This window comes from Notothenia rossii (genome assembly GCF_949606895.1).
Source record: "Notothenia rossii genome assembly, chromosome: 4".
In the NCBI taxonomy this organism is placed as follows: domain Eukaryota; kingdom Metazoa; phylum Chordata; class Actinopteri; order Perciformes; family Nototheniidae; genus Notothenia; species Notothenia rossii.
The window spans coordinates 55,299,553-55,316,467 of record NC_136902.1 but is presented as its reverse complement, the minus strand read 5'-3'; the positions used below and the strand labels follow the sequence as shown (position 1 = coordinate 55,316,467).

The 16,915-nt window shown below is 47.1% G+C and overlaps 1 protein-coding gene across 1 annotated transcript; it reads left to right on the top strand.

Moving 5' to 3' along the window:
* The first annotated feature begins 11,836 nt into the window (after nt 1-11,836).
* LOC307036184 (uncharacterized protein) lies at nt 11,837-13,091 on the top strand. Its single transcript, XM_079676258.1, has 3 exons — nt 11,837-12,170; nt 12,341-12,818; nt 12,906-13,091. The coding sequence occupies exons 1-2, from the start codon at nt 12,024-12,026 to the stop codon at nt 12,611-12,613; spliced, it is 420 nt and encodes a 139-aa protein (XP_079532384.1). The 5' UTR covers nt 11,837-12,023; the 3' UTR covers nt 12,614-12,818; nt 12,906-13,091.
* The last annotated feature ends 3,824 nt before the right edge of the window (nt 13,092-16,915 follow it).

The window sequence follows — 16,915 nt, the reverse complement described above, 5'->3', positions numbered from 1 at the left end:
CACACACACACACACACACACACACACACACACACACACACACACACACACACACACACACACACACACACACACACACACACACACACACACACACACACACACACACACACACACACACACACACACACACACACACACACATCTCACCGTATAAAAGGAGGCCTCGCCTCCTGACTTTCATCCCTTTCTCTTCAGCGAGCGGAAGTGAAACACTGAGCAAAGAAGTGAAAGAGAAAAGAGATAAAAACAAGCACGGAACCTTGAGCACCGGACCTGCCCGACATGCCCTGGCCTGATGGCGGGGGCTGACCCGCACCGCCTGTGCTTCCAGTGCCTGGGGCCGGACCACGCAGAAGACAGCCTAAACTAGTCGCTGTGTGAGTGTAGAGGACATATGCACAAGGCCGGATTAGTAACTCCAGGGGCCCCTGGGCACTGAGCGCTCATGCCCCCCCCCAACCCACGTACCAAGAAGTAACACCACGCCTACCCAATCCTACCAACATGAACAATATTTAGAATTTTCAGTCAATCTGGCATGTCAAATCGCACACCTATTTGTCAAAAGCAGGGACACAGCCACATAGTTCAACCAAAGTAGGTCTAGCCTTTTGCCCTTTTAGTCAAAAATCACAAGACAAAGACACAATAGATAAGATCCCAAGACAGTGTATGGCTCGGGAATACCTAGGTAATATCACTCAAAACCTCAGAACAGCACCCCACTTAATGCCAAAACATGACTGGCTGGCTTTACAAGTACACAAGGAGTTGTATTAGTTACAAACATTGAGAGTTACAAAAGTAAAATATGTAGTGAAATGGTGTGGTTGCTCAACTAAGTGATCAGTATATGTGATGGAAGATTGTGTGTGTGTGTGTGTGTGTGTGTGTGTGTGTGTGTGTGGGAGAGAGAGAGTGAATGAGTGTGTATGAGAGACAGTGGATCTTAACTTTTAGAAGTGTTTCTTCCTTGACTTTCTCTTTGAAAAGTCTGTGATTAGGTCATCAAAATCCAGATCCCTCACAAGATCAGACTCGATGGCCATCAAAGAAAGGCTGAAAGCCTCTTCTGAGCCATGGTTGTCCTAAGTTCTTTTTTGATGCGTTTAAGCTGTGAAAAGGACCTATCACCCTCGCAGGTGGTTACAGGCAGTGTGAGAAAAATCCTGAGCGCAACAAAAACATTGGGGAATGTTGTCTGTAGTCCATGTTTAAGCACCACCTGCAGTCTGTTTGCAGTGGTGTTATCTGGCTCTGTGCTGACAAAAGCCCTAAACTGGATCAGCTCATCTCCTAATGACTTATCCAAGTCAGTAGGATATGATGAGGAGAGAATATTGGCCCGCCTGCGGAGATAAGTGTCCTGAGAGCAACAATAATTACATTGAATGTCTCAACCTGGAATTTCTTACTGCCAGTCAGTGCCACCTCGTGCTCCACTGTCTCGTCATCAAATACTCGTCTTTTACCAACACGGTGAGTCTCGTGCTGGTATTTTGTCACGCCGGTGACGGCCCGGGCAGATGTCTCAAAGTCCGAAAATGTCCCTCGTAGTGATGCAACATAAGAGCGTAGCGATTCCAAAAGTCGCACAGCGGTTATTAGGTCAATGTCTTTCTTTTGCAAGCCAGTGCTCGTAAGGTTGAATCCGGTGCAGTAAAGTGTCCCAAAATATTGTCAGCAGAGCAGTCTCTAGTTTCCCAAGTTTGCCACACAGCGCAGAGGCCTCTCGCCGTGTGTCCTGACGCTCTTCGTCATCAGCCGCCAACATTTGTAAAGCCCCTCTAATACCTCATTCCCACCAATGGTGTTTCAGGGCCGGTTCGGAGCTGGGGCTTGAAAAGCACCGGGTTTTCCTGTTCACACCGCGGCGGAGCAGCCTCTTAGCTCTGGAATCCGGTTCGTTTCAAGCACCAAAAGCAAAAGCACCGCATACGTCACGCTTACATCGAGGCGGGGGCGGGGGCAGGGGCGGGATCAACTCCTGAACAACATCAAAAAGCCCACGTTTTATCCAGTTTGTACACAACGATGTAGAAACGTAACAAGCAGCAGTGGTCCACTGAAGAGATCAGCTACCTACTGGGAATCTTGTCTTCCGAAGAGGTACAGAGGAAGCTGGAGCACAATCGGCCATTGTTGTTGTTGTCGGTGTGAGCTGTGAGGGGTTTCCGCGCAGTTTGGCTTTATGAAGAAGGCACGCACACGGTTAAGTCATGACGCAAACGATGACGCAGCACCAGTCGGACTCTGGGCTGTGTGAAAAGAGCCGGAGCTAAACCGAAGAACCGGTTCTGAACCTGAAAAGCTCTAGCACGGAGCTTGAACCGGAGTTGCGTTCGTGTGAATGAGGTATTATTGCAGTGTAATTCTCACAAAGAGCTCTTGTGGAGTCTCCTCTGCAGCTTCATCTTGTACAGGAGAGAGATTTTAGCGTCAGTGTGATGTTTTCAGTGAACACTTTATTTAATCGGTGGGTAAGCAGAGCAAAAAGCATAAAGTGCTTGAAGTATATCAAAAAACTGGCTTGCTTCACGACAACTATTTTCAACACAGTTGACACCAACCAAATTCAAGGAGTGTGCTGCGCACGGAATGTAATGTATGAGTGGGTTGCTTTTTCTTGAGATGAGCTTGCATTGGGCACTTGCGCTCTCCCCTTGCTCCTTAGGGACTCGGGAGAGGTGATGCACAGTGAGCCCATACAGGGCTGAGGACTGCCTATGGGCGGAGGGGGGGAGCCCTCAGCATTGTTTTCCGAGCACACTTTTCGCGAGGTAAGCGCGCCGGTAAAGGAGGGTGCGGTGCAGCAGCTGCTAACCAGCAAGCCGGTCATGGGCAGTGGGATGGAACGGTGTTGTCGGACGACAGCGCGTGTATACATCAGGGCTGTGAGAGATATAACGAGGGGTAACCCTCATGGTAACCCTTGTTATATAAGCACAGGCGGAGCCCTCTACTCGGGGCCCTGTCGGTCCTATACCGCTCGCTGAAGAGAGGTGTAGGATAACGGTCAGGAGGCAAGGCCTCCTTTTATACGGTGAGATGCGCGCGCATTCAGGTAGGCCCGCCCCGGGGCCGGCTACGTCTATAGAAGTCTCAGTAGGTGAATGCTTGCATTATAAGGTAGTACCCATAGAGTACAGTAGAGGGCTCCGTCTGTGCTTATATAACAAGGGTTACCATACGTAACCCCTCTTTTCCCACAATAGATTTTTGTAAGCTGCCCACAGGTGATACCGAGTCTTCTTGATTAATAGATTATAAACTATGCCATGCTTAAATAGACTCCTAAGTTATTATTTCATAATGTAATATGTAATTACTCAATTATATTGAGTAATTTATTTTATATTGGGTCATTTATTTCTCAAACCTATGTTTTAATATTTTATCAAAAGGTAAATGGTGAATTAATATAACATTTAGAATCATTGGGAAGGGGTTATATCCACCGGGACTAGCTCGCCTTTAACTTAAAATAACATTTCTCTGCTATGGACTGATGAGTATATGATTCTTGCATGTTAAATGACTAACACAAACCTTACATTTATGCATGTGCATGTGTCAGGAAGGCTCCCAAATAATTCTGAGGGGCCTATCCTATTTTTGTAATTAAATGATAATGTGCTAATCCATTACCTTGAGTTGTCTTCACTCAGAAAAACCTCCCTATCAGGTGTTGTGCCGATAACTAGGACAGCTCTCAAGGCCAAGGGTCAGAGAGAGAGGGTCACACTCTCCGGCTGCAGAGCACCCCCAGCCACGAACAAGGAGGCACGAGGTCATTCGAGATGAGAGGATGCTTCTCTTCAACTTTCTGCTGAGAGAGGATTTTAGTCTTCAACTTTCTGATGGATGGGATGCTTCTCTTCATCTTTCTGCTCGTTGGGCTCAAGCAGACAACTCTGTAGGATGAGCGAGGGCTTCAGAGGCTTCTATAATACAAGGTTCCATGTTTCTTGGAGGAGTTTGATGTCTTCCTAACCTCTCCCATCACGGGGGGGGGGGGGGGTACACACCTGGATGCATCACTGGGAATACGCAGTTGCACTGCTCTCAAGCAGATAGCAGAAGGAATGCAGACAGATGAGCCTCCGTTTCACTGGGGGATCATACAGTGCTCACTGAATGAGCCACACAAAAGCATGCATCCATTACCCAGAATCCTTCCAAAACACTCTGAACACTATTTGAATTTAAATGAATACAACACCCTCTCTGAAGAACCAGCACCTTACCGTGGTAGAGAGGTTTGTGTGCCCTGATGAACCTGGGGGCTGTGTTGTCTGGAACCTTGTGTTCCTGGTAGGGTCTCCCATGGCAAATTGGTCTTGGGCAAGGTGCCAGACTAAGATTGGTTCACAATACCTCATGAATGACGACACACGAAGTGAGGATACCCGGCCCGGAGGAAGCCCGGGGTCCCCTTCTGGAGCCAGGCCCAGAAGGAGGACTCGTCGGCGAGCGTCTGGTGGCCGGGCTTGCCACGGAGCCCGGCCGGGCACAGCCCGAAAAGGCAACGTGGGCAACACCTCCGCTTCTCCGTCCCGCGGGCCCACCACCTACGGGAAACAGCGATGGGGTCGGGTGCGCTGCCAGAAGGGTGGCAGTGAAGGCAGAGGGTCTCGACGGACCAGACCCGGGTGACAGAAGCTGGCTTTGGGGACGTGGAACGTCACCTCTCTGGGGGGGAAGGAGTCGGAGCTTGTGCGGGAGGTGGAGCGTTACCAGTTGGGTCTGGTTGGGCTCACCTCTACGCACAGCGTTGGCTCTGGAACCTTACTTCTGGATAGGGGTTGGACTCTATTCTTCTCCGGAGTTGCTCATGGTGTGAGGCGCCGGGCGGGTGTGGGGATACTCACAAGTCCCCGGTTGGGTGCTTCGTTGTTGGAGTCTACCCCAGTGGACGAGAGGGTCGCCTTCCTACGCCTGCGGGTTATGGAGGGGAAAACTCTGACTGTTGTGTGTGCTTATGCACCCAACAGCAGTTCAGAGTATACGGCCTTCTTGGAGACCCTGGAAAGAGTCCTGTATGGGGCTCCTGAAGGGGACTCTTTAATCTTGCTGGGAGACTTCAACGCACATGTGGGCAATGATGGAGACACTTGGAGGGGAGTGATTGGGAGGAACGGCCCCCCTGATCTGAACCGGAGTGGTGGTTTGTTACTGGACTTCTGTGCTAGTCATGGATTGGCCATAACAAACACCATGTTCGAACATAAGGATGCTCATAAGTGTACGTGGTACCAGAGCACCCTAGGCAGAAGGTCCATGATCGATTTCGTTATCGTATCATCGGACATGAGGCCGTATGTTTTGGACACTCGGGTAAAGAGAGGGGCGGAGTTGTCAACTGATCACCATCTGGTGGTGAGTTGGGTCGAGTGGCGGGGGAAGCCTCTGGATAGACCTGGTAAGCCCAAACGTGTAGTTCGGGTGAACTGGGAACGTCTGGAGGAGGCCCAAGTTCAGGAGGCCTTCAACTCACACCTCCGGCGGAGCTTTTCGGGCATTCCTGTGGAGGTTGGGGACATTGAACCAGAGTGGTCGGTGTTCAAAGCCTCTATTGCCGAAGCCGCGGCGGGGAGCTGTGGTCTCAAGGTCCTAGGTGCCTCAAGGGGCGGTAACCCTCGAACCTCCTGGTGGACACCGGTGGTCAGGGAAGCCGTCCGACTGAAGAAGGAGGCCTTCAGGGATTTGTTATCCCGGGGGCCTCCCGAGGCAGTTGCAAGGTACCGACAGGCCCGAAGGGCAGCAGCCTCAGCCGTGGCCGAGGCAAAGCAGCGGGTGTGGGAGAAGTTCGGAGAAGACATGGGAAAAGACTTTCGAGCGGCACCAAAGTTGTTCTGGAAAACTGTCCGACACCTCAGGAGGGGGAAGCAGGGAACCATCCAAGCTGTGTACAGTAAGGATGGGACGTTGTTGACCTCAACTGATGGAGTGTTAGGGCGTTGGAAGGAGCACTTTGAGGAATTCCTGAACCCGACAACTCCGCCCTCTATGTTAGAGGCAGAGCTGGAGTATGACGGGGGATCGACACCAATCTCCCGGGGGGAGGTCACTGAGGTCGTCAAACAACTTCACAGTGGCAAAGCCCCGGGGGTGGATGAGATCCGCCCAGAAATGCTGAAGGCTCTGGGTGTTGAGGGACTGTCATGGTTGACACGTCTCATCAACGTTGCGTGGAAGTCGGAAACAGTACCGAAGGAGTGGCAGACCGGGGTGGTGGTTCCCCTTTTTAAAAAGGGGGATCAGAGGGTGTGTGCCAATTACAGAGGCATCACACTACTCAGCCTCCCCGGGAAAGTTTACTCTAAGGTACTCGAAAGGAGGGTCAGGCCGATTGTCGAACCTCAGATTGAGGAGGAACAATGCGGATTCCGTCCTGGTCGTGGAAAGACGGATCAGCTTTTTACTCTCGCAAGGATCCTGGAGGGGGCCTGGGAGTACGCTTATCCAGTCTACATGTGTTTTGTAGACTTGGAGAAGGCGTATGACCGGTTTCCCAGGGAGTCACTGTGGGAGGTGCTGCGGGAGTATGGGGTCTCTACTCAGGGCCATTCAATCTCTGTACTCCCAAAGCGAGAGCTGTGTCCGGGTCCTCTGCAGTAAGTCGGACCCATTTCAGGTGAGGGTTGGCCTCCGCCAGGGCTTCGCTTTGTCACCAATCCTGTTTGTAATATACATGGATCGGATTTTGAGGCGTAGTCGTGGGGGAGGGGGTCTGCAGTTTGGTGGACTAAGGATTGCACCACTGCTTTTTGCAGATGATGTGGTTCTGATGGCTTCATCGGTCTGCGACCTTCAGCACTCACTGGATCGGTTTGCAACCGAGTGTGAAGCGGCTGGGATGAGGATCAGCACCTCCAAATCTGAGGCCATGGTTCTCAGCAGGAAACCGATGGACTGTCCACTCCAAGTAGAGAATGAGTCCTTACCCCAAGTGAAGGAGTTCAAGTATCTCGGGGTCTTGTTCTCGAGTGAGGGAACAATGGAGCGTGAGATGGGTCGGAGAATCGGAGCAGCGGGAGCGGTACTGCAGTCGCTTTACCGCACCGTTGTGACGAAAAGGGAGCTGAGCCAGAAGGCAAAGCTCTCTGTCTACCGCGCCATTTTCGTTCCTACCCTCACCTATGGTCATGAAGGATGGGTCATGACCGAAAGAACGAGATCGCGGGTACAAGCGGCCGAGATGGGTTTTCTCCGCAGGGTGGCTGGTGTCTCCCTTAGGGATAAGGTGAGAAGTTCGAAATTACAGCCATTCGAAAACACAGCAGGAAACATTTGACTACATAATTAATTTTTACAATACAAGTACATTAGTGATATCACTTACATACTTTTACTCAAATAAGGTTTTGAACTCTGTACTAGTATTTTTACAGTGTGATATTATAATTTTATTTCAGAAAAGGATCTGAAAACATCTTGCACCACTGTCTCTTTGTGTCTCATAAGAGGAAACCAAAGTTGTTTACTTTTTCATTTTGTTTTCTGTACAGTTTGTTATTTAAAGAAGACTAAGAATTCAGTAGTAATAGGACTTCCTATATCTGGCCATCAGTTTCCATATTTTACATTTTTGGAGCAACCATTTTAAGGTCTAACTGATGAATAAAAGCGAAACAAACGTTCTTCTTTTGTGGTGAAAACTACTACTACTTGCTCAATTATAGTATTGACCCATATACATCAGTAAGTCGAACCAAACAATACAAATTCAAAATTGATCCCCATTTTAGATTAAGAATCAATATGGTGTATGTTAGGGGGATCTTGCCCAGGAAAAACTTACCAGACAACGAGCATTTGTCGAGGGATAATATTGACAAATGATTCTTCCCTTAGTTAAATAATAAAATAGCATGTAATAATAATAAGGGTATTCAGAGACTTTAGTAGGTTATCCCATATTCAACATTTCATGTGTCATTCTAACTTTTCAAACGCACATCGGTTTACATTTTAGGAAGAAGTAAATGAGAGTCACTGTTCTTTGATACAACCCTGCTGAATAAACAATGAACATACTATTTAATTCCCTGACATTTACTGTACAAGAAAATTAGAAAAGCAGCATGTGTGACAATTGAATTCAAAACATACAAAACATGATGTGTCCATTCACACACTGGGTGTTCTGTTAGTACAACACAGGGAGGTTTGTGGGGCAGAATTGGAAAAATAATGAATACTACATATTAAGTAACAGAAGTATACTGTGAGGGGTGTTTGCAGCTGATCAGGACAAGAGGAGCAAAACAAGAGTGTTGGAATGGAACCCAGGAGCTGCTCGGTGCCACTGCTCTTTTACTGGGATTAGGAGAGGAGATTAATTATGGGACATCGCATTAAACTCAATCTGCCCCTTTAATTAAACCTCCGCTCTTATCCGCAACACACACAGCCAATGAGCTCTCACATACTCGTACATGCTGACTATGCTGTAATTTCTCTCCTTCCTCTCTTAATATTCTCTCCATCGCTTTCTATATGTCCTCTTGTGACACACACACACACACACACACACACACACACACACACACACACACACACACACACACACACACACACACACACACACACACACACACACACACACACACACACACACACACACACACACACACACACACACACACACACACACACACACGCACACACACACACACGCACACACACACACAGTGTTAAATCCAAGTCTGGTGCCCCCGCTGTGTGATCACTCTCTCCACTTAGCAGCAAACACCAAGTGTCTGCTGTTGCAGCCAATCAGATCCCTGCTTTTGCTCTAAGGGCTGCCTGATTGGCACGTCCTGCTGAGGATTTTAAGTGACGATAACTAGTCTCAATACTGCCTGTTGACTCAGTAATGGTATGTGTGTGTGTGTGTGTGTGTGTGTGTGTGTGTGTGTGTGCGTGCGTGCGTGCGTGCGTGCGTGCGTGTGTGTGTGTGTGTGAGTGGGCAGCGAGGGTCTTGACCTGATGTCTCTTAATCCCTGCTGCTCTCCAGATGTGAAGCACACCCCAGAGCTGTCTGTCCCTCCCCTGCTCCGCCCCCAGAGCACCAACATCTGTAAACATCTGCATATGTCCTCTCAGAGCAGCCGCATCCAAAATCACAGTACACAGTGAAATTTGTCCCAGAGCAGAGCCCGACTCACTCCCCAAGAACGTCTCCGGAGAATGAGAGAGGGACTTTGTGTCTACTGTGCTCACTCCGGTCATCTCGTGGACACATGCCCCCAGCGCCCAAAAGAGGGTGCTCGCCAGTAAAGGTGGGGATACTGGTGAGCAAGGCTGTTTCTTCCTCAACCCCCCAGACCCGCAAGCCTCTTGAAGCCACACTGCTGTTAAATCAACAGTCTCTCTCTCTGCCTGCCCTAGTGGACTCTGGGGCTGATGAGAGTTTTTTGGATGCCCAACTGGTTGCCTCAGCCGGCATCTCAACTCAACCTCTGACAGCTCCTCTCAATGCTCGAGGTCTGAATGGGAAGCTCCTGGCACGCGTTACCCATGTCACCGAACCCCTACATCTCGTCCTGTCCGGTAATCACCATGAAATGATTCATTTCCACGTCATGTCCTCCCCTCACACACCCCTAGTTCTGGGCCAGCCATGGTTAAGACTGCACAACCCCCACATGGACTGGTCGGAGAATTAAGTAAGGAGTTGGAGTTCCTTTTGTCACTCTTCATGCCTGCGGTCTGCAATTCCCCCAGCAGAGGTCGGTATTCCTCCAGTTCAGCAGGAGCCACTCAACTTGTCCGCTGTCCCTCCGGTTTATCATCGCCTGGGAGAGGTTTTCAGCAAGCAGCGAGCTCTTTTTCTGCCCCCTCATCGCCCTTACGACTGTACAATAGATCTTCTTCCTGGGGCATCTCTCCCATCCAGTCGCCTGTTTAACTTGTCCCGAACTGAGCGTGAGGCCATGGAGACATACATCAAAGACTCACTGGCTGCTGGCATCATAAGACCCTCTTCTTCTCCCGTCGGAGCAGGCTTCTTCTTTGTATCCAAGAAGGACCGCTCCCTACGCCCCTGCATTGACTACCGGGGCCTTAACAACATCACCATCAAGAACAAGTATCCACTGCCCCTCATCAATTCAGCCTTCGAACCCCTACAGAAGGCCACCATTTTCTCGAAACTCGACCTCAGGAATGCTTACCACCTGGTCCGCATACGTCAAGGAGACGAGTGGAAGACGGCGTTCAACACCTCACTAGGCCATTTCGAGTATCTAGTGATGCCCTTTGGACTCACCAATGCCCCAGCTGTCTTCCAGGCTCTTGTGAACGATGTCCTCCGTGACTTCCTGAACCGTTCAGTATTTGTGTATCTTGATGATATCTTGATATTCTCACAGACCATGGAGGAACACACCCAACATGTGCAGCAGGTTCTACAAAGGCTCCTCGAGAACAAGCTGTTTGTCAAAGTAGAGAAATGCAAATTTCACGTGGATTCAGTGGATTTCCTGGGCTACATCATTGAGCAAGGTCAGCTGAGAACAGACCCAGAGAAGGTACAAGCAGTGGCACAATGGCCCAAGCCTTCCACCAGGAAGCAGCTCCAACGTTTCTTGGGCTTTGCAAATTTCTATCGCCGGTTCATCAGAGACTACAGTCGTGTTGCCGGTCCTCTCAACCAACTCACCTCCCCACCAATCCCCTTCTCGTGGACTACTCAGGCTGACGCTGCCTTCTCTGAGCTGAAGAGACGTTTCACCTCGGCTCCTATTCTTATGAACCCTGACTCATCTCTTCAGTTTATTGTTGAGGTTGATGCATCCAACACCGGTGTGGGGGCGGTTCTATCACAACGCTCAGTCTCCGACCAAAAGCTTCACCCTTGTGCTTTTTTTTCCCGACGACTGACAACCCCTGAGCGCAACTATGATGTTGGCAACAGGGAGCTGCTTGCTGTTAAGCTTGCGCTGGAAGAATGGAGGCACTGGCTGAAAGGCTCTGAACATCCATTCATTGTGTGGACAGACCACAGGAACCTGGTCTACATACAAACTGCCAAACGACTAAACTCCCGTCAGGCACGCTGGGCATTGTTTTTTGGGAGGTTCAACTTCACCCTTACCTACCGACCTGGTTCTAGAAACCTTAAACCTGACGCATTGTCCCGGCAGTTTGCAGTGGATCAGGATCCCATAGCTCCTGACACCATAATCCCCGCTACCAGAGTGGTGGGCGCTGTAACATGGGAGATTGAGAACTCAGTGAGGAAGGCACAGAGAGACCATCCAGATCCAGGAAAGGGTCCAGCTAACCGTTTGTTTGTACCTGACTCTGTCCGCTCACAGGTTCTCCTATGGACCCATGCTTCCCGCTTTGCCTGCCACCCGGGTGTGAGTCGGACCCTATCCCTCCTGAGACGACACTTCTGGTGGCCTTCTATGGAAGCGGACTCTCGAGCCTTTGTGCTGGCCTGCACGATTTGCGCCCGTAGCAAGTCTTCACACCAGGCTCCTATCGGTCTACTCCAGCCTCTCCCAGTCCCTAGTCGTCCCTGGAGTCACATCGGCCTAGATTTTGTTACCGGCCTCCCGGTTTCACAGGGTAACTCAACCATTCTCACTATTGTTGATCGCTTTTCCAAAGCAGTTCATTTTGTGCCTCTTCCTAAACTCCCCACAGCCTCTGGAACTGCTGACCTCCTGGTCAATCATGTTGTCCGGCTCCATGGCATTCCAACAGACATTGTTTCCGACAGAGGGCCACAGTTCATATCTTAGGTATGGAAAGCATTCTGTCGAGCACTTGGAGCATCTGTCAGTCTCTCCTCAGGCTATCATCCTCAGACGGGCAGGCCGAAAGAGCCAATCAGGACCTTGGAGCTGCACTTCGCTGTGTCACCTCCCGGAATCCCACCTCCTGGAGCTTACATCTGCCCTGGATTGAATACGCTCATAACTCACTGTCTAGTGCTGCTACCGGTATGTCCCCATTTGAATGTTCTCTTGGATATCAACCCCCTTTGTTCCCAGCCCAAGAAGATGAGATCGCAGTTCCCTCTGTCCAAGCCCATCTCCGTCGTTGTCGTAGGATTTGGAAGGATGCCCGCTCTGCCCTTCTCCGCTCCGATGAACGCAATCGGCATATTGCAAACCGCTACCGGACCGCAGCTCCCCAGTTCCAACCAGGTCAGAAAGTTTGGCTTTCTTCAAAGAATATTTCTTTACAAGCTGAGTCTAAGAAGTTGAAACCACGCTTCATTGGCCCCTATGTGATCGAGCGCATAATCAATCCATCTGCTGTTAGACTCAAGCTGCCTCCCTCCATGAGAATTCACCCAACCTTTCATGTGTCCCAGTTGAAACCAGTGTTGTCCAGCCCTTTGTGCCCTCCAGCCATCTCCCCTCCACCCACCCTTGTTATTGATGACCACCCGACCTACACGGTCCGACGGCTGTTGGACATTCGCCGCCGGGGCCGTGGGTACCAGTATCTGGTTGATTGGGAGGGTTATGGTCCTGAGGAGAGGAGCTGGGTGTCCCGCAAGCTCATTCTATGTCCCTCTCTCATTCGGGACTTTCGCAGGGACCACCCAGATAAGCCTGGTGGTTCGCCTGGAGGCTCCCGTTGAGGGGGGGGTACTGTCACAGTCCAAACTGTGTCCCTGTTTGTTCCCCTGTGTGTGTGTGGAGAGGGTGTGGTGTCCCTTGCAGGCAGCAGCCTGATTGCTCTCACCTGGCCGTCCGACTCAGCTGTCCCTCATCATCTAATCAGGACACAGCTTATCTACTCCAGTCTCCCAGCAACTCACCGCCAGATTGTTTTCTACACCAGTGGTATTACATCCTCCTGGCTGCCCATTCAGTTATCCTGTCTGCGTGTAAATCCGTACTCTTTGTAACTAGTTTCTCTTGTGTTTCCAGTGCAATCCCTCGGCCATCATCCACCAGAGCTTCCAGCCAACCTGCCTGCTTCTTCCTGCATCCTACCTGCCTGCCTGGTAATCAGTCCAGCCTCTCACTGCCTACCTCCACTCCGGACCTCCATAATCACCAAACCTGCCTGAGTCTCCGAAACAATAAACCATTTAAACATCTTCAGTCATTGCCTGCGCCTAGGTCCTGTTTAAAACATAATCCTAACAGTGACTCTAAAAGGCAAGTTTGTGATTTTAACACTGTATCGATGAAACAATGCAGTCTTGATAACTTGACTTGACTAACATTACTTTTTTTAAATATATGTTTTTTTAGATGCTTTACTTTGATTTCTTTCATGTTATTTTAACACAACATCTCATTTTTCTCCTATTTTTCAACATACTGTGATATTTTTTTGTGGTTGTAGGGCTTCAAGATATTTTGTATTTCATGCATAAACACGATGTCTGCAGTTAAAGATTTATCTGTACAAGACACTTATACTTCACATAAACCCGCCAGGAATAATTTAGTCAGAAAAACAGAGTGTTTGTACTTTGCCCCCCTGTATCTTTTGTTTCATTTTAAAAAGTCAAATTGTATCAGCCTCCCATCGACTTTTTAAAATACTGATGTGTTTATTCAAAAACAATACTAGCACACAAGCCTGTTTTTTTTGTGTTTTCAGTGTTTTCGCTGTTTCTGTGTGTTGGTGCTTCAGTGTTTCTGTGTTTTTGTGTTTTTGTGGTTCTGTGGTTCTGTGTGTCGGTGTTTCAGTGTTTCTGTGTTTTTTTAGTGTTTCAGTGTTTTCTGTGTTTCCGTGTTTCTGTGTTTCTGTGGGGGTATAATACGCACGTTTCAATACACATGTATCATACATCTTCCCTGTTACCCTCCCCTTGTTATAATGAAGACAACAGTGCATGTGAAGGACTGTAATATGCATGTATCAGATGCGCTCCCCTTGCTATAATGAAGACAACAGTTTTTAAAATGTAAAAAAACACTTTTTTAATTTATTTTTTAAATGTCCTATTTACATTTGAATTTTTTCACACACAAAATCAATAGTTATACTGATTGTAACATCCCCCGGACCGTCTCCAGTTTAGAATTCCCCAGATTACTGGAAATATCATGATGGATTTTTTTCACTTCAGTCAAAATATTCATGTGTATGCTGTTTTTGACACAAAGATACATTACATCTACAAACAGAGCATACAATGAGAGCACATGATACACTTTTGATGTTTGTTTCATTTCTTCTGTAATGTTACGGAATGTTTCGGAAAATGAAGATTCCAGGATCACTTTAAATGTTTCGTTTACAATCGTTTCCCAATGACCAGGAATAGTACTGCCAGAACGAACGATATCCAAAATGTCTTCTAGTTTACAAACTTCAGCAATTCTGTTTACACAGGGATCACTATTCACTCTGTTTTCAATCGTCCTCATCACCACACTTATTAAAAAGGGTATTGACTACATTCTGATCAATATATACCGAGCGTTTTGCATAGTAGTTCCCCATTTTTATTTTACTTTAAAGAAAATGTCAATGTATTGAAAAAGAAAAAATCCCTGGCTTCAATCAACCGCAGGTTATTAGTCTTCTTCTTCTCCATCCAACTCGGCATGGATCTTTTCAAGTCTCTCTTTGAGGCGTCTACAATTTTTGAGATTGTGCAGAAAAGCCTCCGAAGCGCCTTGGATCCTCCAATCATCCGTGAAAATTTCTTTATCAACAAGAGTCTGGTCGATCTCAGTAATGAAGTCGGTGAGCCAGAGTCTTTTTATTAACGCGTTGTAATTGTTTCTGAAGAAAAAATCGGGCATGTCATTCAGACAATCGTGTTGCCTCTGGCCGGGGTGACTGACTCGGCATCCGTTGCATATTTCTTCTCTGTACCGATGTATCACCCCCTCCACAATATCAACCAACACTGATTTCACTGTGTCCATAAACAGAGACGTCTTGGCCCAAGGAGCAAAATAAGCAGCAGTAATACTGCAAGATTCGGGTGTCCAGAATGATGATGGTAGTCCAGGAGTTTGTTCCTGGCTGCAACTCGCGGGGGGAGACTTGGTTTTTCTCAGATCCATGGCTAGTTTTCAAACTGTCGTCTTAGTGGGGGTCCTTAGTTTTAGAGGCTTTGCTGAGTGGAGGGAGGGACTTATTGCGTTGAATGGGGGGAGTCATCTTTAGAATTGAGAGTTTTTTCACCAGTATAATGTCCCTCGCTGTTTGAGTCTTTTTTTTAAAAGTTATTTTTCATCTATCATTTCAACCAAGCAGCAAGAGGTCAAATTTAAGAATAAGTAATAGTTTGTCACCATTTTACGGGAAATAGTCAGAGCGCAATGTCACATCTTAAAGACAGCTTGAACTGGATAAATGGTTAGTCTTCAAACATACCGTACGTTCTGCATGTTAGTATATCTGGCCAATTGGTTTAGACCCTACTGCCCTAGACGCATGCTCTCAATAGGGAAGTCACGCTTTGGGAAGAGGTGTTTCATTTCACAGATCCACCTTGATTCTTGTTGTGCTGGCTGAAGGAAGAGGGACTGGGGAGGAAAATTCAGAGGATGAAGAAGCAGAAAAATAACTTGTTTTGTAAAACGGGCAGCACGTCAGTTTCAAGAAAAAGATGACACCGTGTTTATGCATGACATGCAAAATATCTTGAAGCCCTACAACCATAAAAAAAAAGTTACAAGTATATTGTGTTGAAAATATCGCAAAAAGTCGTAATATTGTATAATGTATTAGTTGCATGTTGTATTTTGCTAAAAACCACTATGTCGTTTTTCAAAAATATAATGGAAAAAGGAGAGAAAGACAAAAACAAAATATCGAGAATTTTTTCACCAGTATAATGTCCCTCGCTGTTTGACTCATTTTTTAAAAGTTCTTTTTCATCTGTCATTTTCAACCAAGCAGCAAGAGGTCAAATTTAAGAATAAGTAATAGTTTGTCATGATTTTACGGGAAATAGTCAGAGCGCGATGTCACATCTTAAAGACAGCTTGAACTGGATAAATGGTTAGTCTTTTTCAAACATACCGTACGTTCTGCATGTTAGTATATCTGGCCAATCGGTTTAGACCCTACTGCCCTATGCTCTCAATAGGGAAGTCACGCTTTGGGAAGAGGTGTTTCATTTCACAGATCCACCTTGGTTTTTGTTGTGATGGCTGAAGGAAGAGGGACGGGGGAGGAACATTCAGAGGATGAAGAAGCAGAAAAATAACTTGTTTGTAAAACGGACAGCACGTCAGTTTCAAGAAAAGATGACACCGTGTTTATGCATGACATGCAAAATATCTTGAAGCCCTACAACCAAAAAAAAAAGGTACAAGTATATTGTGTTGAAAATATCGCAAAAAAGTCGTAATATTGTATAATGTATTAGTTGCATGTTGTATTTTTGCTAAAAATCACTATGTAGTTTTTCAAAAATATAATGGAAAAAGGAGAGATACAAAATATCCCAGTATGTTGAAAAATATGAGAAAAATGAAATGTTGTGTTAAAATAACATGAAAGAAATCAAAGTAAAGCATCTAAAAAACATATATTTAAAAAAGTAATGTTAGTCAAGTCAAGTTATCAAGACTGCATTGTTTCATCGAAACAGTGTTAAAATCACAAACTTCCCTTTTAGAGTCACAGTCTTTTAAGAAAATAAAAGTTTTACACAGTGACTGACATTCTGTATGGGGGTTTCACACCTGAGCTGCTGCAGTGGGGCGTTGAAAAGGGGATTAGTATGTCTGGCTCTCGGGGGGATGGTGTGTTAAGAGTCACAGTCTTAAAGAAAATCTGTTCAGAAAAAGTACTTAACTTTCTAACAGTTGTAAAGTTGTCATACACAAAAAATCTGTTTTGTTAAGAGCTACCAAAACATAGTAAATATCGCAATTATTCCCAAACAAAATTGGGAATGGGGATATCGATAACATATTTTAATGTTGAATTTTCTTCAGGGCCACCGTAGTGCACA